Source organism: Vidua chalybeata, chromosome 18, assembly GCF_026979565.1.
Source record: "Vidua chalybeata isolate OUT-0048 chromosome 18, bVidCha1 merged haplotype, whole genome shotgun sequence".
Lineage (NCBI taxonomy): Eukaryota > Metazoa > Chordata > Aves > Passeriformes > Viduidae > Vidua > Vidua chalybeata.
Window position 1 is genome coordinate 14272570 of NC_071547.1, and position 22095 is coordinate 14294664.

The window sequence follows — 22095 nt, forward strand, 5'->3', positions numbered from 1 at the left end:
AGCAAAAAAATGTTCTGGGCAGGTACATGGCTTTCTGTGTGTCCCTGCATTCATCACTAGTGATCAGCAGCAGTTCAGAGGATCATGCTGTTCCGCAGCATTGTACTTCATTCAGAAAACCAAAAAAAAATCCTGAAAGATGTGTATAATAGGATAGCTTCTGTACTAACCAATCCCTGTTGTCTGTTGGAAAATTCTTGAATTACAGAGGATGTCCTAGGACAGTTTTCTGCTGTTTCCCTGATGCTGGGTGCATCAATGAAAGAAGTGCTTTCTGGTTTCCAAAGGCTGTGTAAGATCAGGTTGGATCTGATTCCAGACAATAGGACAGGTACTACATTTCTAGTAATTAAATCCCTGGCTTTTGACCCACCACTTCATTTTCTGTGGTTTGGATGATAATTTTACTTCTTGTCCTCTCTGATAAAAATGAGATGTCCTCTTTGTTTTGTAGGTGAGTACATGCTATTACTTGAAGTATAAGGCTCTACATTCTTTTCCAGAAGTCAGAAAAAGAAAATTAGTCCCTGAGATGGGTGTTTTGCCACACTTGCTCATGCTCTTGAATCATGGTTTTCTACCTCAGTGAGCTGAGACCAAAGGGTCACATTTCAGCTCAGCAGTTGGCAGTGTTCAAAACCCCTCTTGGCAAAGGTTTAGATTTAAAATTACTAAAAACTGCTATTTCAGGTGTTTTCCCAATAATGTACTACAGTCACCTGTTTTAAATGAAGTTGTGTCACAGGGTACCATTGCATTTGTGTGAGGGGAAGATGGCCTTAAACAAAAAATGAATATAAATTTTATTTATTTTGGGATTTATTTTGCAAAGTTTCACTATTGAGATAGATTCAGATCTCATATTTGCAGGTGATCATTGTGTAGAGTTCATGCATGCATGGCTCAGGTCTTCCTAATATTTGATATTAGTAGACAGTCAACAGAACATTTTAAAGAATTCCACTATCTTCAGCTAACCATTTAAGCAGAAGTCAAATTCCTCATTAAGATAAAGTACATAACTGCAAAGGACTTGATGGGGGCAGGTGGGCAATATAAAGCAGGTCAAAATTGAGAGGGGTGGGTAGAACCATGGTATAGGCTCTGCTTTGCAGTAGTTACTGGTTTGGACCTCACATTTGAGGATACCTTCATCCTGAGACTAAGGATCCTTCTTACGAAAAATCTTCAGCATGGGTATCAGGAAAGCTGTGGAACCTGATTAATTTAGTATGTTGAAGAGCAGGACTTGTTTGTGAGACACAGGGATTTTGTTTGATTTATAGCACAGAGAGATCAAAATCTGAAGGCTTTTGGCCTTAATGGATATAGAATTCCTGGTAACCAAATATTCAGATTGAGAAATCCCTATGGGTTCACAAACGTACTCGAGGCCAACTTTTGTTGGAGTCATCTGCTGCATAGATAGAGAAATCATGCAAATTGATATCCTGACATTCCAGAAAAAATAGCTCTGCTTGGGCTGCATATTGTATCCTTCAGCTTTTGAACTTAAGGAGCAGCTTTGTGAAATTTGGAATTAAGAAAACTTTCTAGAATCAGAATATCAAGACTGTAGTTTTGTATTGAAATCTGAATTTCCATGCTTTATCTAGAAAGGGATATGTAGCTGGAAAATACAAACCAAAATAGCATGGGAAAGGACCAGGCTGGATGCAACAGCGCTCTCATAAAACTAATTCACTGAATAAAAACATCTGAAGTAAAAACCAGAATCTGTTCTGAAGGAGAAAACATATTCAAATGAAAAATTATCTGTCCAGCCTAAATTAGTATCTGTATTGCAAAGGTTTTGTATTTTGTTCAGATTCGGTTGTAATGCTCTTTCAGTAAATGTTTTGTATTTTTCAGAAGTAGCAGTTTACTGGATTAATTTAATGCTCAAGGGTGTCAGATTTCCATACCCTCTCTCTAACACCAGAAAATAGTATGCTTTATTTTCAGCATCCCTAGAGGCTCTGTTTTGTCCCCTACAGGGCGCTGAAGGAACCCAAGGAGCTGAATTTTATCTTTGGGGTGAACATTGAGCAGCGCGACCTGGATGGCATGTTCATTTATAACTGCAGTCGGCTGATCAAGATGTATGAGAAGGTGGGCCCACAGCTGGAAGGTGGCATGTGAGTCCTGCAGATTTTTCTGCAATCTTTTTGCTTAAGCTTGGCATATTTCTGTGTCTGACTTAGGCTGTACAATAACCATGTTTTGCATTAACCATTCTTCATGAGCCTGAGGCCTGCTCATTTTGTCAGCCTTCAGTTTGCATTCTGACAAATAAATTATATTTAGTAGTGCCTACTATTGCCCTGGTTTCTTGATAGAGAGTTCTTTACACAAATTTTAGTCATCCCTGCAGCAGTATGAGGTGCTTGGCATTTGGTGCTGATGAGTGCTGGTAGTACTAGTGCCTCATTCTAGAGACAGGCAAAATAGGTCTTGACAGCAAGTACAAATATCTGAGCCCATCTTACATTTTGCATGACAGTTCAGGTTTCCAGCTTGTCAGTTTAATCTGTGTCCCTCTGTGTCACTCTGTATCCCTCTTCCAGGGCATGTGGAGGAGTGGTAGGTGTGGTGGATGTGCCCTATTTGGTTCTGGAGCCAACCCATAATAAACAAGACTTTGCTGATGCCAAGGAGTATCGACATTTGCTGAAGGCCATGGGAGAGCATTTGGCTCAGTATTGGAAAGATGTTGCAATAGGTAATGAAGCTTCATAATTACCAGGGTCTGGAAGGAGAAATTTGGGTGGCTGGAGGACAGCCAAGAGTGCAGATGGTGATTTTGTGATAATGGCTCCATATTGAGCAGGATGTGGTTTGTTTTCCAGCCCAGAGAGGTATCATCAAGTTCTGGGATGAATTTGGTTATTTATCAGCAAACTGGAACCAGCCTCCGTCTAGTGAACTGCGCTACAAGCGTAGGAGAGCCATGGAGATCCCCACCACAATTCAGTGCGGTGCGTCTAATGCGACTGCTTCTCTCTGGGGAAGGGGAGGGACACTCCTGGCTGCAGATGGGGACAGTTAAATGCATAGGAGATTTGGGATGCACTATAATTATCCTTTCCTAGGGCCTGTCTCCTCTGCAGTTTGCCTTTGCACTCAGTGGTATTCTGTGACATCCTGGTATAAGGCTCCTTTCCAGCACAGTTCACTAACTGATCTTCAGGTGCCCTGACAGTAACTGTGTTGAGAGCAGGCTTAGAAATGTCATACAAACTGGAACTCACCAAAGGCGCCCATCCCAGCACCAGAATAAGATCTGAAACATCCTCACAGGCAATGGGAAGTGGCCAAGTAATTTGTACCCTGATGCACTGGCCTGCTCTATGTCAGCACAGAGGGAACCTTTTACAATTACCTTGGAATTTAATGCAAGTTCTCTTCTGTGCACCTCTAAACAGCTCTGGCTAAGCTCTTGTTAGAGTAATAGGAAGCTGCACACCATCACTTTGTCACCTGGTAGAGGGACACCAAACTCCCTTATTTTCTCCCTGGGACTTGAGGATGTGGTTGTAGGAAGGAATGTAAGGCCTCTCTTGTGAAATTATTTGTTAGGCTCTTCTGCCTTGATGGTTGTCTCAGTCTTTTCAAGGTTCTTCTGAAGGAGGAGGGGCTTTGCTCTCCTCCTTGTCTTCCCTTGTTGATATCCTTCCAGAGCCTGATCTAAGGACGTTTGGATTTTCTTGGCAGAACTTGATTTTATGAAGCTATTGGTTTCCTGGTAGGCTAGCAATACTCTGGAAGACAAATTTGTGTTCCTGGTTCATCAAAAATTTAATAGATTTTTTTTTAAGGGGATACGTCTGTGATTTGTGTTACTTTGGTATCATTAAGAGACAGCCTGACTGCTGGGCTGAGCTGTGATGTCTGGACTGGCTGTTCAATTCAGTTTGTATATGTCATAGTTGCAGCAGGAGTGTGAGGTCCTCTGGTATTGGTCGAAGGCAGGCTTCATTGCATTCTTGTCAGGGTTGTCTTTGAGGGTTTCATTCAAGCGTTTTGTGAGCACGAAGAAATAATTGACTCAATGTATTCTGTTACTGTCTCACTTTTTTTTTGGCCACTAGTCTTACTGTTGTTGGATACACTTTGGTGTGGTGCTTAAATGGCCTATGGAAAAAAAACAGGCTATGGGAAAAAATGATGTGTCTCAGGCTGTGTATTTCTGACTTGCAAAGTGTCTGTCTGACAGATGTCTGTCTGAAGTGGCGGACTCTCCCATTCCAGCTGAGCTCGGTGGAGAAAAACTACCCTGACAGCTGGGTGTGCTCCATGAACCCTGATCCTGAACAAGACAGGTAAGAATCAGTTAATATTAAGACTTTTCTGCAAGATGCTTTATCTGCACATTTGGAGCTGTTTTCTGGTCATCTGTTCTTTGAAAACAGTTGGAGGGATTCTGTACCTTTAAGTTATGCTCACAATCTGTGAAAAGGCAGCAAGGGCAATTGTATAGGGAGCTGAATACTGGGTGGGTGTTTGCAATGTGCAGATTGCAGAGGACATCCTCAGTAAGTGACAGGTGACACCAAACTGGGAGGAGCAGCTGACAAACCAGGCAGTCACAGATCCCTCCAGAGGGACCTGCAGGTTGGAGAAATGGGCCAGCAGAAACCTATCCTGACATTCAGCCAGGAAAACGCAAAGTCCTGTCCTTGGGGAGGACAGCCCCAGCACTGGTGTGTGCTGTCCATCCTAGAGCTGATCAGCCTCAGGGCATTCTCATCAGTGTATACAAACATATAAAGGCAAGTGGCAAAGAGGTCAGAGCCTGGCTCTTCCCAGTGGTGCCCAGTGGCAGGACCAGACACCAGGGGCACAAACTGGAATGCTGAAGGGTCCCTCTGCACATCAGAAATACTTTTTTCCCTGTGAGGGTGACCAAATCCTGGTCCAGGTTTCTCAGGGAGATTTTGCTGTCTCCATCCTTGGAGATATTCCAGGACGTGGTCCTGGGCTCCTGGTGCTGGCTGGCCCTGCCTGAGCAGGGTGGAACCAGGTAGACCCCAGAGCTGCCTCTAGCCTATCAACCTGTGGTGAAATTTGAATCATTGGTTGTTTTTTTGCACTGGCACTGGAAATACTAATTAGGTTTAGATGATATTAATTTTGCCATGGGCAGGATAGATGGCAATTGGAAAACTGTCATGGTGCAGTCTGGGAGTTAGGTGAGTTCAGGGGAGCTTTGCAGTTGTCTTTATTGCTCCTACTGCTCCCACCCATCAGACACCAAATTGCAGCAATTCCACTTGGTTGGGATGAGCCCAGGAGGGACGTTTTGCATGCTTGAGGAAGCAGCACAATGGTTCACTTTAGAGCGATGTGTGTTACAGTTACAAAATGTAGATAGAATCTAGTCATTTATTTGAGTGAGGAAAATGATTGCTCTAGACTGCTTCTCTGTTCTTGTCTGTATTGTGTAAGGAAGGGAAGCTGCTCCTCTGTAATTCAGATCCCTTGGCTCAGGGCTTAAAGACAAAGGGGATGAATCCAGGCAGTAACTTTTGATTGGAATAAAACATTTAACATCTGTGGCCGAAAATTGTACAGGATATTGATGCTATTTTGAAGTATTGACTTTCTGGCTTCTTCCTTTTGGTACATCCCTGTGGAAGAATACCTGTGCTGACTTCCATGTTTGCTCCATGTGTATGTAGAGTTCCTGCTGTAGAGCTCTGAGGAGTGTGGCAGTGCTGAGGATGTTCCTGGACAAAATTCTGGGGCAGGGCTGAGCCTGGAACCTAAGGGGCTGGCACATTCCCAGCCCTTCAGGTGGAAGGAGTAGCGAGGTTTGGAAGATGTTGCTTGTAGACACACACAAACACAGACAAGTTATGTATGTACACACATCCAGCCCTACACAGATAGCACAGGTAGGCATGTGCAGCACACCCACAGACCACAGCAGCAGCTTCATCCTTTTCCCTCTTGGCTCGTCAGGATGAAGGACCACTAGTGGAAATACTCATGTCCATACCTGGCCTCCAGATCCTGTGCCTCTGGTTACTTCCACTGGGATAGATGGGCCCTGAGACCTGCAGTCCCAGGGGGGAGGTGTACAGACATCCTTCTGTGGTTACACATAGCACACACACACTCCAGACCTCCCAGTGTCTCACACTGGGGATCTCTCTGTCTTGATTGGATCGGGATCCTTGCTCTTCCCCAGGTTCTTTCTGCCTAGAGACACCCACAGTTCCGCCTACACCCCTATACCCATCTCCATCAGCTCGGCAGGACTCAGTGGTGTGTCCAGTAATCAGCTCCTGCGGGTCACCCTTAGACATCCCCTCCCCTGCTCCCAGGTAGCCTCCTGGTTGGCTCCTTTGGCCTGACGTTCCTGTGGCTCATGTTCATTCACTTGCTTGTAGTCACAGCAGCTGGTGGCACTCAGGCACATGGGTATTGTAAAAATGCAGTGACCCTGGAAAGGGAAGAAATAATGATGTCTGGTTCCAGATCACAAGGCTGAAGGATAGCTTTATTAAAACTATATTATATTACATTAATATACTATCTAAAGAGATACTATACTATTCTACATACTTACTTCTTACCTAACTACCAAAACTTGTGACTTCTCTGCTGAGAGTCTGAGCCACAGCTGGATCCAATTGGTCATTGAACCCAAACAACCTTCACCAGAATCCAACCAAGCAATCACTTCAGGTAAACAATCTCCATACCACATTCCACATGGGGAAAACAAAGGAGCAGAGATAAAGATTGTTTTCTCTTCTCTCTGTGCTTCTCCTGAGAGACAGAATTATGTCTCTCTGTCCAGAGAATGTGAATGCCACACATGGGTCACTGGGACCGGTGGTCCCACTCCAGCTGCTGTCACTTGTACCCCAGTACACAGGTGCGCATGTGGAACAGAGTGCTTGCCTAGGAAAGGGGGAGACGTGGAGGTTAGTGCACAGAGGTGTACTGACCAGCCAAAGGTTTATGTACAACTGGCCCTTGTTATAGTCTATCTTTCCCATATTTATTCTTCCCAAATAATCTCAGTCCTTTCCTTTACTTGCTTTTGTTTCCTCATGTTGGTCCAAAAGATGTTTCAGAGGGCTGCCCCCACTGACCAGACACCGGGGTTGAGGTGGCTGTAGGACAGTCTTGGCAGGACCCCAAAAGGGGTTTCTATTCCTCTGAACAGATTTGCATTCCACAATTCCAAAAAGCCCAGTTCACATCCCCCTAGCTGCCTTTGGGCCTCTGGGCTTGTGGAAATGTATCCTAGATGGGCTGGTAGATTCTGGGATGGCAGTTCCTGGGATGGCCTGAGGGTAGCCATGGAAGGATATTATTCAGGTCCCATCACCTGCCATTATATTCCTGCACTTCTGTCTGCAGATGGGGTCTTCATTGTATCACCTAGCAGCAACTTGATTTCCTGATGAAAGAATTTAGATTTTTTTATTTGCAATACCTTGAAAATTGGGGGTGGGTGGCTGCTTTTCATGTGAGAACATGCTGAGGTGTTGTTTAGAGTCTGAGTACCTCCGCACTGCATGCTGTGCCATCCTACATCCCCCATGCAGGAAGCTGGGAAAGGGCAGGTGGGGCACTTGGCACTGGTGAGCCAAACTTCTGGTCATTTTAGCTTCAAAAGGGATCTCAGGAGTCTTACTCTGGGAAAAGAAATAACTCCAGGACATCTTTTGATTAAGTAGGCTTACACGTGCTTTCCAGCAGCGAGTGCAGTTGTGTCCTTTATATGAAGCAGAAGTTTCTCCAGCACTCCTTTGGCTTTTGGCTGGGACAGATTCCAAGTGCTGCACTGGTGGGTCCTTGTGCAGAGTTTGGACACCTTCATATCTGTGTCCTGACCATTACAGGTATCTGTAGTGTCTGAAGGATGACAGGATTTGAGAAGCACATGGGTGGCATCCTCAAGCTTGTGTACTGTGAGGCTTTGTGCAGGGTCTCATCCAGCCAAATTGGAAATGAAGCAATGTCAGAGCAATGTCAGGTGTTGAGACTCTCTGGCATCAGAGATCATATGATAGATTTGGCTGCCTCTGCACAGTGTCTACTATTGGCACTGAGCTGTTCCCCACCCTTCTGATTTGTCCACCTACACTTCAGTGGCTGCTCGTGGCATGGTGTTCTGGTTTGAAAGCAAAATCAGTGAGAGACTCCAAGTCAGAAATACAAGTCAGAAATACAATTTATTGGGAAAAGGGAAAAAAAAAAAAAAAAGACAAAAAATACACGCAATGATACAAAAGGAAGACCACTGGCAAAGTCAGAATACAACCTGACACCCGCTTTGGCCAGTGTGCTGGTAGCAGTCCAAATTGGAGTGGCTGCAGTCCTCTTGGAGTGGCAGATGTGGTTGCTGTGTCTTCTCGGAAACCTGTGGAAAGGCTGCTTTTCTGTCTAGAAATGCCTGGATTTATCCAGGTGGGAATGCCTAGCTTCTCCCCCTGGGTGGAGCATCTCACAATGGGCTGATGTTATTTTGAGTCACAAGGTGTGTTCTTAATCACCTGTTAAACAGAACTGGCTCCTGGAGAGTGTTATCTCTGAGTCATGTGGCAAGACATTGATGGGCCCATTAACAGGAGATAAGAAAAACTGTCCAGATGCAACTGCTACTCGGATGGTAATAGGAAACATCTTGGTGCTCAGTCTTGGACATTATCCACCCCTTTTCCTATTTCCATCTGCATCATGATGAAACCTTACACATAGTCCTCACTTAAAACTAAGTTTCCTTGTGGTACACAACGGGTTTTCCCATCCTTCTGCATTACCCACCAAGTATAACCGGGTCCTTGAGCAAAAACAATCCCATGGATGGGTTTGTCTTTGCCTGGGGTGGGATTAATCCAAACAGTCTTTCCTAAAATACCTTTCATATGTACCACAGGGACTTTATCTCCATCCACTGTGTGCAAGGGTTCAGATTGGGCAGGACCAGCTCGATTGATGGACCCTCGGGTGTTGACCATCCAGGTAGCTTTTGCTAAGTTCAATTCCCAATTCCTGAAGTTTCCCCCACCGAGTGCCTTCAGGGTGGTCTTAAGCAGTCCATTGCATCGTTCAACTTTCCCGGCAGCTGGTGCATGATAGGGGATATGATATATCCACTCAATGCCATGTTCTCTGGCCCAGGTGTTGATAAGGCTGTTCTTGAAATGGGTCCCATTGTCCGACTCAATTCTCTCAGGGGTGCCATGTCTCCACAAGACCTGCTTTTCTAGGCCTAAGATGGTGTTCCGGGCAGTGGCATGAGGCACAGGGTAGGTTTCCAACCATCCTGTGGTTGCTTCCACCATGGTCAGTACATAGCGCTTGCCTTGGCGGGTTTGGGGAAGCATGATATAGTCAATTTGCCAGGCGGTTCCCCATACCTGTATTTCAGCCATCGCCCACCGTACCACAGAGGCTTCATCCACTTGGCCTGTTTGATTGCAGCGCAGGTCTCGCAGTCGTGTATGACATGTGAGATGTTGTCCATAGTAAGGTCCACCCCTCGGTCACGGGCCCATCGGTATGTTGCGTTTCTCCCCTGATGACCAGAAGCATCATGGGCCCAACGAGCTAGGAATAATTCTCCCTTATACTGCCAATCTAGGTCTACTTGTGATATTTTCACCTTGGCAGCTCGGTCTACCTGTTCGTTGTTGTGATGCTCTTCAGTAGCCCGACTCTTGGGTATGTGTGCATCCACGTGTCGGATCTTCACGGTCAGCTTCTCTACTCGGGTGGCAATGTCCTGCCAGATCTCGGCGGCCCAGATAGGTTTCCCTCTGCGCTGCCAGTTGGCCTTTTTCCAGCGACTCAGCCATCCCTACAGAGCACTAGCTACCATCCATGAGTCGGTGTAGAGATAGAGCCTCGGCCACTTCTCTCGCTCAGCAATATCCAAAGCCAGCTGGACAGCTTTAAGCTCTGCAAGCTGACTCGATCCACCTTGTCCTTCAGTAGCTTGTGCCACTTGTCGTGTGGGGCTCTGCACTGCAGCTTTCCATTTCCGACTAGTGCCTATGATTCGGCAGGAACCATCCGTAAAAAGGGCATATTGTCTTTCAGTTTCCAGTAGCTCATTATATGGTGGGGCCTCCTCGGCATGTGCCACTTGCTCCTCTTCTTCAGAAGACAATCCAAAAGTCTCCCCCTCAGGCCAGTTTGTTGTAATTTCCAGAATCCCAGGGCGATTCGGATTTCCAATACGGGCGCGCTGAGTGATGAGGGCAATCCATTTACTCCATATGGTGTCTGTGGCATGATGTGTGGAAGGAACCTTTCCTTTAAACATCCACCCCAGCACTGGTAGCCGGGGTGCCAGAGCAGCTGCGTTTCGGTGCCAATTACTTCTGAGGCAGCTTGAACTCCTTCATAGGCAGCCAAGATTTCCTTCTCTGTGGGAGTGTAGTTTGCTTCAGAGCCTTTGTAGCTCCGGCTCCAGAATCCCAGTGGTCGACCCCGAGTCTCCCCAGGCACTTTCTGCCAAAGGCTCCAGGACAAACCATTGTTCCCGGCTGCAGAGTAGAGCACGTTCTTTACCTCTGGTCCTGTCCTGTCCCCAGCTTCTTGGGGCTTTGAGTGTTCTTTAGTGAGAGCAGGGTTCGCCCTTTACTAGTAAGACTCACATCTGCAGGTTACCAGCTTAGTTCCAGTGCAGAGTGAGATCTGCTGGATCTCTTGTGTTGTAAAAGGGCTATCTGCTGCTTTCCTGGCTCAAATCATTCTTCCATGACTTTACCTCAGCAGTGCTGATTGTTGTCTGTCTTTCCATGACTCTGTGTGGTGATAGGAGATGAGCCTGGGCTAAGTCCCCTCTTCTCCTCTGGCAATGCTCCTGAGGGCCAGCTGCTCATCCAGCACTTCAAAAGGGATGCCAGTCCATTTGAGAGAGTACTTCCTATCTCTGTTTTCCTTCTCTCTGAAGGACTCTTACAGGATTCTGCACCTGAGAGGACCTGGGAGAGTAGGATGCTCACCACTGTTATAGGCCATAGGCTGAACAGCTACAGGAAAGCAAAGGACAAGGCAAATAGCTACAGGATATTGCAAAGGACACTGTCTGGCCTTGAATGGCAAGGCAGAAGGCATCTGAGACTGGAAGGCTTGTGATAACGTCTTAGTCATGGGTTTCTGGTACTGTGAAGGGAAAGAAGTCTGTAGAAAGAAGAACTGATATGAAGAAATAAGCTGATAGGAAGGAAAATTGCTGAAAAAGTCTGGAGTACAGATACAGTACAGAAGCTGTCACAACTGTCACAGTTCCTGGGCCCTGAATTGGTGATTCCCAGCATAAATGCCTTTTTATTAGCAACTATGCTTTTGATCCTTAATTCATATCTGTTTTCCAAGATGAAAACCACTGCTTTTGAGATTGTGGCTACTGCAGAAAGGCAAGTGGCTTTCCTGCTGCATTTGGAATGGGATGTTGGGATAATCCTGCATGAGATTATACAGGGTCTGCTGTCCTTCCTGAGGTTGTCTTGCATTCCCTCCATGCTAGATGTGAGGCTGCAGAGCAGAAGCAGAAGTTACCACTGGGAACTCTAAAAAAAGACTTGAAATCAAATGAGGAAAAGCAGAAACAACTGACAGAGAAAATACGCCAGCAGCAGAAAAAGCTGGAAGCTCTGCAGGTGAGTCTGGAGGTCTCCAGCTAAGCAGAGCAGGTGTGATGGATTTCCTTGTGCAAAGGGCTGCTGCTGAGTCTGAAACCCCCTATGCTCCTTCATGGGACTGGGGCTGTTCTAATAACAGAAATGGACTATCTCAGCTTGCATTTAATTTTCTGTTGGGAAAATGGAAATGGACAGCTGAAGGGATGTCTCTTGAAGGACACAAAACACACCATTTAATTGTTGGTTTTAGCCTGGAAAACTGCTGGGATGGGTTCAGGCAGCCCCTGGTAGCTTGTAAACATTAACTTTCTGAATTTTTTTTGTTTGTTTTTGTTTTGTTTTGTTTTGTTTTTTGGTAGAAAACCACTCCAATTCTATCTCAGGCTGACTTAAAGAAACTGCCTCTGGAAGTGACCACACGGCCTTCAAGGGAGGTAAATGGGATTCTGCTGTAGGCTTTTTACTCTTTTGTGCTTCCTTAGCTGTTCTGAACAGCAGTTCCCCACTCTTCTACCCTTCCTCTCTCTCTACACTCCTTTGTTTCAGCACACCCGAACTCAGCGCCCACGATCTCCTCCTTTGCCTAGTGTAATCAAGAATGCTCCCAGCAGGCCACCAGGATCTTCACCTCCTCACAAATCCTGCACTCAGCTGAAAAAGAGCTCTTCAGATCGTCCAAATACCAGCTCCCCCAAGCTAGCCAGCATGCTTTTTGAGGAGGAGGCCAGCACTTCCAGGACACACCATCACACTGTGACAGCTGGGAAGTCTAACAGCACTTTAAAAACTCTTGCTAAACCAGGTACAAGCATGAAGTCACCCTCTGGCCTGCAGAGCCCCAAAAGCTCACGTGAGACACCCAATCCAAAAGTAGCCAAGGTGCCAACAGTAAGGAAATCTGCCTCTGGCAGATGTTTACAGGTAAGAGTCAATGGGATGAAACCCTCAACTCCTCACCCACTGTCCTGTAAGCCTGTCTGTTCTGTCTTGTGATATGTGCACTGTGGGCACTGCTCAGGACAAGAGAAATTCTACTTTACTCTTTGGTTAGGGTGCCATTTACACCCAAGAGAAGACTGGTCTCATCTCTTTCCTGTTAGACCAGATTGTTTCCCCAGGGGAAAAAAAGTGTGTAGAGTGGTGGGGTGAGTGTTTGCATGATGATGTAGTACCTCTAAAACCTTCCAGAAAAGCTCAATAACTACCAAATTAAATACTGGGTGTTGGGTGGGGGTTTGTTGGTTTTTTTTTGGTTTTTTTTTTGTTTTTTTGGTTTTTTTTTGTTTTGTTTTGTTTTGTTTTTGGTTTTTTTTTTTTTTTTTGTTTGTTTTTTTTTTTAACTTGGCTGCAAGAAGGTTTTGTTTGGAAGCAGGCTGGAATCAATAGCTAGAGCTTTTTTGCTTCCTTCAGGCCTCCAACACTCGAAAGAGGGCCTTGAACATTCCAGAGGATGGGTCTGAGGAGGAGGGTGAGCCCAAAAAGGAGAGGACAAAACGAGGAAAATTTTTGGCAGTGAAAGAAGAGAAGGATTCCAGTGAGGTGGTGGTGGAGGTAAGAGTGTGCTGGTTTCCCCAGCAGAAGGTATTTGTCAGGTGTTTATCATCTTGATGGGAGGCAACTAATGTGAGCTCTCTCTGCTCCCAGCTCACAGACAGTGCTGGAGAGGAAGAGTTGTTGGAACTGAAAAAAGCACAGAAAGGTGAGAAACGGGTCCTTGGGCTGCCACCAGTATCTGACATAGAAAAGAACTGTTGTACCAGCTAAACGTGTGATTTCATGAATGAGATTTTTAAATAAAAAATAGTGTAAATTTGAATTACAAACCCCAAGATTACTCTAACTTGCATGAAACATTTTGGCTGAGAACCGTTTGATTAGACCAGTGGCAACTGTGGCGTGGAAAGGTTTGTGATCAATGGTTGTATCATGTTGTCAGGGATGGGGCTGGGCTGCAGGGTGTAGCTGATGGCATGTTTACCCATCCTGAGTGGATCATGCAGGCATGCCAGCTGGAAAATGCTCAGGACTGTATCCAGATCTGCTGCACTCCTGTGAAAGAAGAAGGACTGGGAGACCTCAGGAAAGGTGATAGCTGGGGTGGTAGTGCACAATCTGCCAGAGCAGGGCATCTTTTCAGCATGCTTCCAGAGAGCTGTCTGGAAAGTGGCCCACTAGGAACATGTGGCAAATTGTCCTAGAGCCCATCATAAGACTGTAAAGCCAATGTCAAACAGCTTGGAGTACAAGAGAAACCTTCTGTCTGGAATTGCCAGCTCATTTCCATGCATCTTCATGTTTCTCAGCAGGAGCTGACCTGTGTGCCCATTGTGTTTTGATAGTGTCTGTACTGTTTGAGGGCACTGTCACAGGTTCAGGTGTGCTCCCTGCTGAGGTGCCTGAATCTCTAGAGCTCCTGTAGAATGTGCTTTTCAGCAGCTGAATGTTTACAAACACCTTTGCTTCCCCCTCACAGATAAGGGGCTGCATGTGGAAGTGCGTGTGAACAAGGAATGGTTCACAGGCCGTGTCACGGCTGTGGAAAGGGTCAGGCATGTAATCCGGTGGAAGGTGAAGTTTGATTATGTCCCTACAGACACCACACCAAGGGATCGCTGGTAACTATCTCGAGCTACTGGATTTTGGAGGCCTGGGGTTTTTTTGGGAGGAAGGGCCTGTTTTATTGCCATAGATGCTGAAGACAAATATGCTGCTATCATGTCAGGAAACATGTGAGATCAGGACTGTCCATGGCTTCATAAGGAATGGGCATGACAGATTCCATCAGTCTGTCACTCTGAGGCCTGCCCTGGAGGCAGCTGATGTGTGTCTAGAGGTCTGTGTGACACTTGGGTACAGGTTCTGATGAAACTATTAACCGTGTTTCAGGTATGTCCAATGTAAAAAAAAGATTCCTGACATTCCCTTAATACTTTTTCTCAGGGTAGAGAAGGGCAGTGAGGATGTAAGGCTTATGAAGCCTCCCTCTCCTGAATACCAGGCTCCAGACACACAGCAGGAAGAGGAGCTGGTCATGGCTGAACCTTCTACCTCGGATTGCGTCAGAATCGAGCCTGACACCACTGGTCCCAGCAGCAGCCAAGAAACAGTTGACTTGCTAGTCCAGATCCTTCGGTGGGTTCACCGCAGATCCTGTGAGCTCTTCAGTCTGGTTGCTTCAGTCCGTTAAACTCTCAACTCTGGCTTTGTATTTTGTTTTCCTGCACAGGAATTGTTTGCGATACTTCTTGCCTCCAAGTTTTCCAATCTCCAAGAATGAGCTGAGTTCCATGAACTCAGAAGGGTTGTTGGCATTTCCCTTGGTGAGTTCAGTACTTCTAGAAAAGTAAGTTTAAGTGTTTTCCCCACAAATATTCCATTCTTACGGCAAATGTGCGTCTTGCTAATGCAGGAGTGCACTCTTGAAAAGATACATTGGATCCTTGGCAGACTAACATAGCTGAGGAAGAGAATGAGAGCTCTGAGAGATGCCTTGATTCTTGTAAGAGTTGTCTGAGGATTTTTCTAATTACCATGCATGTGTGTGGGAATGCTGTTGGCTGCTACTATCTTAAATTCTTAACCATTGTTGTTAAACTTCTAAAAAAGAGAGACCAGGTTACAGGTTTGTAGGAGAAGGAGGTAGACATATCTGTTTGTTTTGCTCCCAGCCTTATAACTTACCTAGAGACAATCTTAAAAATTATAAATAACAAATAATTGTCCCCAGATTTACAGAATATTCTGAGTTGAAAGGAAGCCACAAGGATCATTGAGTCCAACTCTTAGATAAATGGCCCATACAGGCCATTTATAGGCCATTTACTTTAGTGTGAGAGGACATGGAAGCCAGCCCCTTCCCACTTCCCCAGGAGAGCAGGTTGACTGCCAGTAAGTCAGCTGTACACCTTAAGACTTTTGACCTCTGTTTATTTGAGCACAGGACAGGTGGGACTGAGCTTCCACCAGCAGCCTGGTACTGGGAGGACCAGTGCTGGCTGGAATGCAGGGCAAGGGAACTGGCCTCTCTTACTTTTTCCTTCTCCAACATACCACCAAGAGAGACCTTTCCAAAGAGGCACATGTAAAAAGCCACCTGCAGATGACCACATGACCAAAGCCAGTTCTGTTTTGCACTCCCAGACTCGCAGTGTGTGTATTGGCGGTCTCTCTCTTGCCTCCTCCCCTTCTGTTAACTCAGGCATCTGCTGGCATTTGCTGGAGTTACCATTCCTGCTTCTTCCATAGGACACCTTGGTTGTGTCTCGGGTTTTTGGTGAGTGTAGCTGTCCCTACCTTGCAGTGAGAGGCTGTGTTGTCTGGGTGATCTCTAGCAAGGATACTCACAGTTTACAGGGGATGTCAGGCCTGCAGCATACCTGTGGGTTCATGCTTTTTAAAGTACACTGCACCCTTAATCTAAATTCAAGCAGCTTTGGGGGCAGTTCTGGTATTGGAAGAATGTGAAAAGCTGTGTGAATTCTGTGCTGGCTGGTGTTGGCAAATCAGATGTAAATACAAGTGTGGGCAGTGTGTGCAGGGGCACACTGCAGGGAAGATTTGATCATGGGGGTCAGGAGTTTGGATCTTCTACAGTCTGTGAGTGCTCATGTTTTTGTGATGCTTGACGCTTTCTCTTAATGTGACATCTGTTGTGTTTTGTCTACTACAGAAAGAATATTTTAAGCAGTATGAGGTGGGTCTGCAGAACCTGTGCAATTCATATCAGACACGTGCCGATGCCCGGGCCAAAGCCTGTGAGGAAAACCTCCGGAACTTAGAAAGGAAGCTGAGGGAAACAGAGGAGAAACTGCAGAAGTTGAGGACTAATATCATGGCCCTTCTGCAGAAAGTGCAGGAGGTGGGTGAGGAGTAGCAGCAAACCATGAGCTGTCTCAGAGTAGCCACCTGGCTCATCCCCTCCAGGCATTACAAGTGTTTCAGTCAAGCATCTCACTGAGCTCCAGCTTCCTCAGTTAGGAACAGCTTAAGGTGTCACTGCCCACTCTTGGGATCCAGGTCCTGGGAGTCTGATGTGGGTTAATTCTCACAAAATGATTTCTCACGGTGTGTATGTAATGCACAGGTTCTGTTTGTTCTCTGCTGTGAGGCTGCTTGAGAATTTCCCCAAGCATAGGCAGTGTTCATCAGGGAATTTTTGCCACATTCTTGGGCAGATTCTGAACTCCACATACAGAAATGCAAATCTTTAAACAAACAATATAAAAAAGTATTGTGGTGAAATTGATATATTAGTTATACTATGAAATTAAAATATATAAAATATATAATTAAAGCATTTAAATAAACTAAACTAAAAGACTACTTTAATAAAATCAGGATCAACCTGGAAAGGCTACTGAAAGCATTTGGAAGCAGTTTCTCCCTGTTAGGAAAATGTGTTAAATCTAAAAGAACCCCAACCAAACCTGCCTCGACCAAAATCAGCACAGTAAATCCATCACTTGAGTGAATTGTTTGAGCATAAGGTGCTCTGATGGGCTTCCTGTGTTGTCTTTCAGATGCTGACAGGGAAAGCCAGGGGTGCTGTCACTGCAGCTGTTAGCAATTGGAGGGTGCTGGAGGTTGGGGCATAGAGGTTGAGTAGGCCAGATGTAACAGAAGGTGCTCAGCTGCTCTGGCTCCTCTTTTCTTGCGCTGTTCCTCAATATTCACTTCTCACTGGTATTCCTTGTTGCTTTGGTTTCAGGACATTGATATTAATACAGATGATGAACTGGATGCATATATTGAGGACTTGATCATGAAAGGAGACTGAGGAGCTCCAGTACAAGTCCTGGAGAAGTGCAGAAGAGCTGGCTGCTGCAAAGGGAGATGTGGATCTCTGTGCAGGTGGACTGGGGCAGCTGATGAGGAGAGAGTTTTTTTAGACAGTGTTCATGTTGGTGTACAACTTGTTCCTTTGACTGTACATGAGAAGCATTTGTGCTGTTGGCAGGAAAATTTATAACTTTGTAGTTCTCCAAAACTCTTCTTTTTGTTTATAAATATTTATTTTTAAAAGAAATGGGAACTGTGCCTGATACAATGGGTGTTTTTAGTGATGTAGAAGTGTGAGTACCCCTTTTGCAACTCAAGTATATTCATATGCTAAACCTGGGAGCTCGGACCACCCTGCTTAGCTTACTGGTTCTCCAGCAAGAACCTGGCAGCAATTAAAAAAATAAGCCTTGAGTTGTGGCAGAGGGGGTCAGGATTTTTTTGTGGAAGATACTGAACTTGAGGTAGAGAAAGCCAAGCCATGAATTGGAGCTATAGAAGATGTCCTTGTATGAGTGTGAGTAGAGGGGATGGAACCTTGGTGGAACTCGGAAATTTGGCACTGGCACCTGCAGTGAGCTTCCTGAACAGGAGGTTGCTGCAAGTGGGTAAAACTGTCTCCATGGTAATAGCTAAGAGGCTGAGGGTCCTTCTAGAAGAGGATCAACTTCTGGACTGCTCACAGTGGGCTGTGAACATCAGAGGAATAATGCTGGCATTCGAGTTCTCTGCTTGCAGTCACTTTATCACTCAGTTCTGCTGCTGTTTCTTTGAGACATAATTAGAGCATCAGAAGAACTCTTCGTCCACCTGGCAATAAAGTGACCCCTGTTCTATTGTCACTCCCTCAGTGTTGCTTTGTTCAATTTGCTCTACCAGGTAATTTTATTATTAGAGACTTCTAATTATTAGAGAGAGGCTATTTGGAGCCTTTGGAGCCCTACACCGCTGATTGGCATCTGGCCCTGTGCCTGCAGCAAGGAAGACATCTGTCCCTTATCCTTCAGCTGCAGCCAGCTCCTGGTAAGCCACTTGTGGCCAAGGGGACTCAGTCAGAGTATGTCAGCTGGCCAGCAGCTTCTCAGGCCTGATTGAGGACAAAGTGTCTGTGGACACATGTTCAGAAACTGGAGTCCCCTGCAAGCCAGATGGTTGTAAATACCGTGTAAAGCAAGAGGTACCCTCAGGGAGGTCAGGTGGAATGGACCCTTGGGGTTGACACCTGGATGTGTAATAGATGTTTTGCAGCAAACTCTTCCGAATTAAATATCTGTTGCACCAAAAGTCTTTGGCACCAATTGTTTATAGTCCTGAAGAACTCCCAAGTTTCTACACACCACAGAAGAGGGGAAAGGCTTTTGCTTATTACCTGAATTCCAGGCGCTTGGCACAGCACACAGTGAGACTGACTGCTTCCATCCAGAATCTGGGCCTGACATTCCACAATAAATAAAGGTAAGGAGTATTCCCCTATCCTCATACACCTCCCTGCACAGAGGGGCAGCGTTCCTTAAGCAAAGGAAAAGGCTCCACCAGTCTCCATTTCCTCACACATACTGGAGGTTTTTTAGTTGTGATGATACACTGCAGTTTCTGATGAAAATAATCTGGAGAAGATGCATTTTTTATTATGGTGAAAGAAGTCTTTGTCCTTCCCAAAAGACAGCAGACATTCTAAAGAAGGAGATTTTGTTACATTGCATTTCAGAGCTGCTGCTGCACACAGGCTTTAATTTCTGACACTCAGAGGGCACCAGTATGGGGCTAACTGTTCTTACATACTTCTTGAGCTTTGTGGCACAGTTTGATTCCCTACTTCTCTCATGTTAGGAAAGTGCAATTATTTTGAGGGTTGGTTTTTTCCCCTCTGTTCTGTGCAACTTCTCATTTCCAATTTTAACTCTTGTTTTTAATGCATTTAATTTTTTTTTTCTTCTACCAAGGTTTTTTGCTAGGAAGAGCAAGCCAAGAACTTTTAAGTGCCAGTAAAAGAAGTTTTTCATTCTCAAACCCTTTTGGGCAATGCTCTGCAGGTGCTTTTTTCTTTTTCTTGATTTTGTTTCTGTAAATTTGTTAAGCAAGTCTGTGTGTAATACCAGGTTTTAGTAAAACCTCTAAAACCCATAGGCTCCAGAATACCTCCAGAGGGGATCCAAACTCCTGGCTTCTCCAAGTGGGGTATACTCCAAAACTTTATCAAGTGGTTCAGGGCATTTTGCTGTGAGCTCTTATAATCAGGGGTAGAGACTGCCTCACAGCTCTGCACCACACACCACTCCCATGGGTGTTCTTCCCCTGTATCACAAAGGGATGTCTCTGTCAAATCGTGAGGGTCATTCTAGCTGCCATCAAGAACCTGTCCTCTGCCTGTAACCCTGTTGTGACACCTCCGTCCTGCATTTAAGCCTCTTGATGCTTCAGATTTTCCCCTAAGTCTTCCTCTTCACTTCCAGCTGTTTCTTACAGCAGAAATACTAAGGACATGAGTTTCATTTTGCACAATATTCCCCTTCCCCTCTCTATGGCCAGCTTAATCCCTTCTTTATGCATTCCATATTTGAAATTTCTCCCAGAGCTGTCAGCTGGGTACTTCATGCCAGCACACTTCTTCTGGTGAGGCTGCATTTTTCCTTCAAGCTCTCTGCCACATTCCCTTTGCATCTGCTTCCGAGAGCAGCAGGAACAGCAGATGGCGGATGTTCTTGCCTGCGGGAAAGTAAAGACAGTGTGGCAGCGAGGGTCACTCTGGGAGAAACCAAGTGAGTCCGGGAAATTTGCCAATTCTTGATGGTTGCTGTGGACTAAAATGCTGTGGAAATGGAGAGGATGTCCTGCGTGCACAGCTTTGCAGAGGTGTAAAGAAACACTGATCTGGTTTGGATGGAGAATGCTGAGGAGTGTGTGCGTGTAGTTTTGGAGGTGTTCATTGTCCCTAAGAGTTCCTCAGTGGCCAGAGTTGCTTCTTAGCAATGAAATGAGGAGGACTGTGTGGTTCCTGTCTTTTCGGAGCACTTCTTGAAACACTTTTTGTGTCTCAACCAGAGCTTTCACCTTTTCTTGGTTTGAAAGACAGGTGTCTGCCAAGGAAGGTAGGAACATCCCTTGGAATGGAGACTATTACCCCCTTCCCTCTGAGTTATTTTAATTTTGAAATTAAGGGGCTTTCAGGCAAAGATATGGGAAAAGGAGCAGCCGTTCTTTACTAGTATGTATAGCAAGGCAAACAAACAACAGCTCTGGCATTAACAACAGACAGCCCCAGAGACCCAGTCCCAGCTTTCTCGGCCGCAGCCATTTCCCTTTTGGTGCAGTTCTGGGCACAGCCGGCAGGGGCGCTGCTGGCTCCGGGCCAGGCAGGGCTGGTGCGATGATTCCCCCGCGGCTGCAGGGGGCGCTGTGGTGCGAGTTTGGTCATCTCTCTCCTGTTGTAATGGTGGACACGCTGGCGGAAGGGATGGAAAAAGGGCTTGCTCCACAAATCTCAAGGGACAGCCGATCCCAGTGCCCCAACAGGAACCTTGGAAGTGGCATGCTGAAACAGCAGGAACGCGCTCACTTGGGATAGCAAGCGAGGCAGCAGAAACTCAACAGCTGTAGCAGGAGCTGCAGGGTGTCCTGGCCGGCAGGGGGTGTGGGGTTACAGTCTTGCGAAAAAACCCTGGAGCAGTAGCAGAGGCACAGCAGGGGCTGAGCAGCAGCAGACTGGCTCCCAAACTGGGCCGGGAGAGGCTCCCTTGGAGGGGGAAGGGGCTCAGGGATCCCAGGGTTTCCCCTGAGGCACCTCAGCAGATGGTGAAGGGTGCTGTGTTTGCTGAGGAAGGGTGCTAATAAGGTCCCAGTGCAATGGCCGCTCTTATGAGCAGAGCTCCACTCAAAGGTAAGAGGCAGCAGAGTGGGTAATGAGAAACTGGAGAGTGGGTTCTACTCCGAGAAACCCTCTCGGAGTAGAGGGTAAGAGAAGTGCAGCCAGGTACCCTCCTCCCCTAAGCTTGGCAACTTTTTTTATCTTTCTTAAGTACCAATCATTATATTTTCTTAGAGACAGATGGGACAAAATTCCATGAGAGAAAGAAAGAAAAGGAAAAAACACCAAACCCAAACACTCCCCTATTAAAGACGCAAGCAATTGCCATCACACAGAGCAGCTCCTGTGAGTACCGGTGTCAGTTTGGAGACAAATTCTGGGAGAAAAACGCTCTAAAATTAGTCTTTTTCTTTAAAGAGAGAGGGCTTCAATAACTCCCCTTTCTTCTGCCAATGAGAAAAATGGATACTGATATAAAATTTCAATAGCCAAACTGAATTGTATTTTTATATCTTTTTTTTTTTAAAGAAAGCAAGCAAGCAGCACTGGGTGGCTGGGGAGTCACTGCTCCACTAATGGCACACACCACTACAAGTTCACCAGAGTATATATACTGCTTTTAAGCCTACAAAGCATTTTCCAGTGTGCTTGTGTTAGTCCAAATCAGCAAATATCAATAAGCTGGGATCAGCAATTTCATAATCTTTCCAGGTGATAGTTGGCTTCCTGTCCTGCTTGTGGTTGTCTGGAGGGAGGCCTTTCACCGGTGTCTGCTACATAATTTTTGTCTGGTACTAGTGCCTCAAGCTTTTTATTATACATAAGCATTTAGTTGCTCTGTTGTAATATCCCTTAGCTTTACCAAAACTTCCTCTATTTTATTCTAAGCATCAGTTG

General features: G+C 45.8%; 1 protein-coding gene across 8 annotated transcripts in view; it reads left to right on the forward strand.

Moving 5' to 3' along the window:
* MORC2 (MORC family CW-type zinc finger 2) overlaps positions 1–18235 on the forward strand; it is a 52220-nt gene extending 33985 nt beyond the window's left edge. For 5 of the 8 annotated variants that reach the window (XM_053959841.1, XM_053959845.1, XM_053959847.1 and 2 more), the window contains 14 exons: positions 1998–2138; positions 2568–2722; positions 2850–2978; positions 4217–4322; positions 11501–11633; positions 11975–12049; positions 12162–12536; positions 13026–13166; positions 13260–13314; positions 14089–14230; positions 14556–14747; positions 14842–14935; positions 16285–16473; positions 17323–18235. In XM_053959841.1, the coding sequence (XP_053815816.1) occupies positions 1998–2138; positions 2568–2722; positions 2850–2978; positions 4217–4322; positions 11501–11633; positions 11975–12049; positions 12162–12536; positions 13026–13166; positions 13260–13314; positions 14089–14230; positions 14556–14747; positions 14842–14935; positions 16285–16473; positions 17323–17391 (1996 nt within the window). In that variant the 3' untranslated portion in view covers positions 17392–18235. Of the gene's footprint in view, positions 1–1997; positions 2139–2567; positions 2723–2849; positions 2979–4216; positions 4323–11500; positions 11634–11974; positions 12050–12161; positions 12537–13025; positions 13167–13259; positions 13315–14088; positions 14231–14555; positions 14748–14841; positions 14959–15024; positions 15115–16284; positions 16474–17322 lie in introns of those variants that run through there. The other 3 variants (XM_053959843.1, XM_053959842.1, XM_053959844.1) reach the window with 3 other exon arrangements.
* Positions 18236–22095: the final 3860 nt, after the last annotated feature.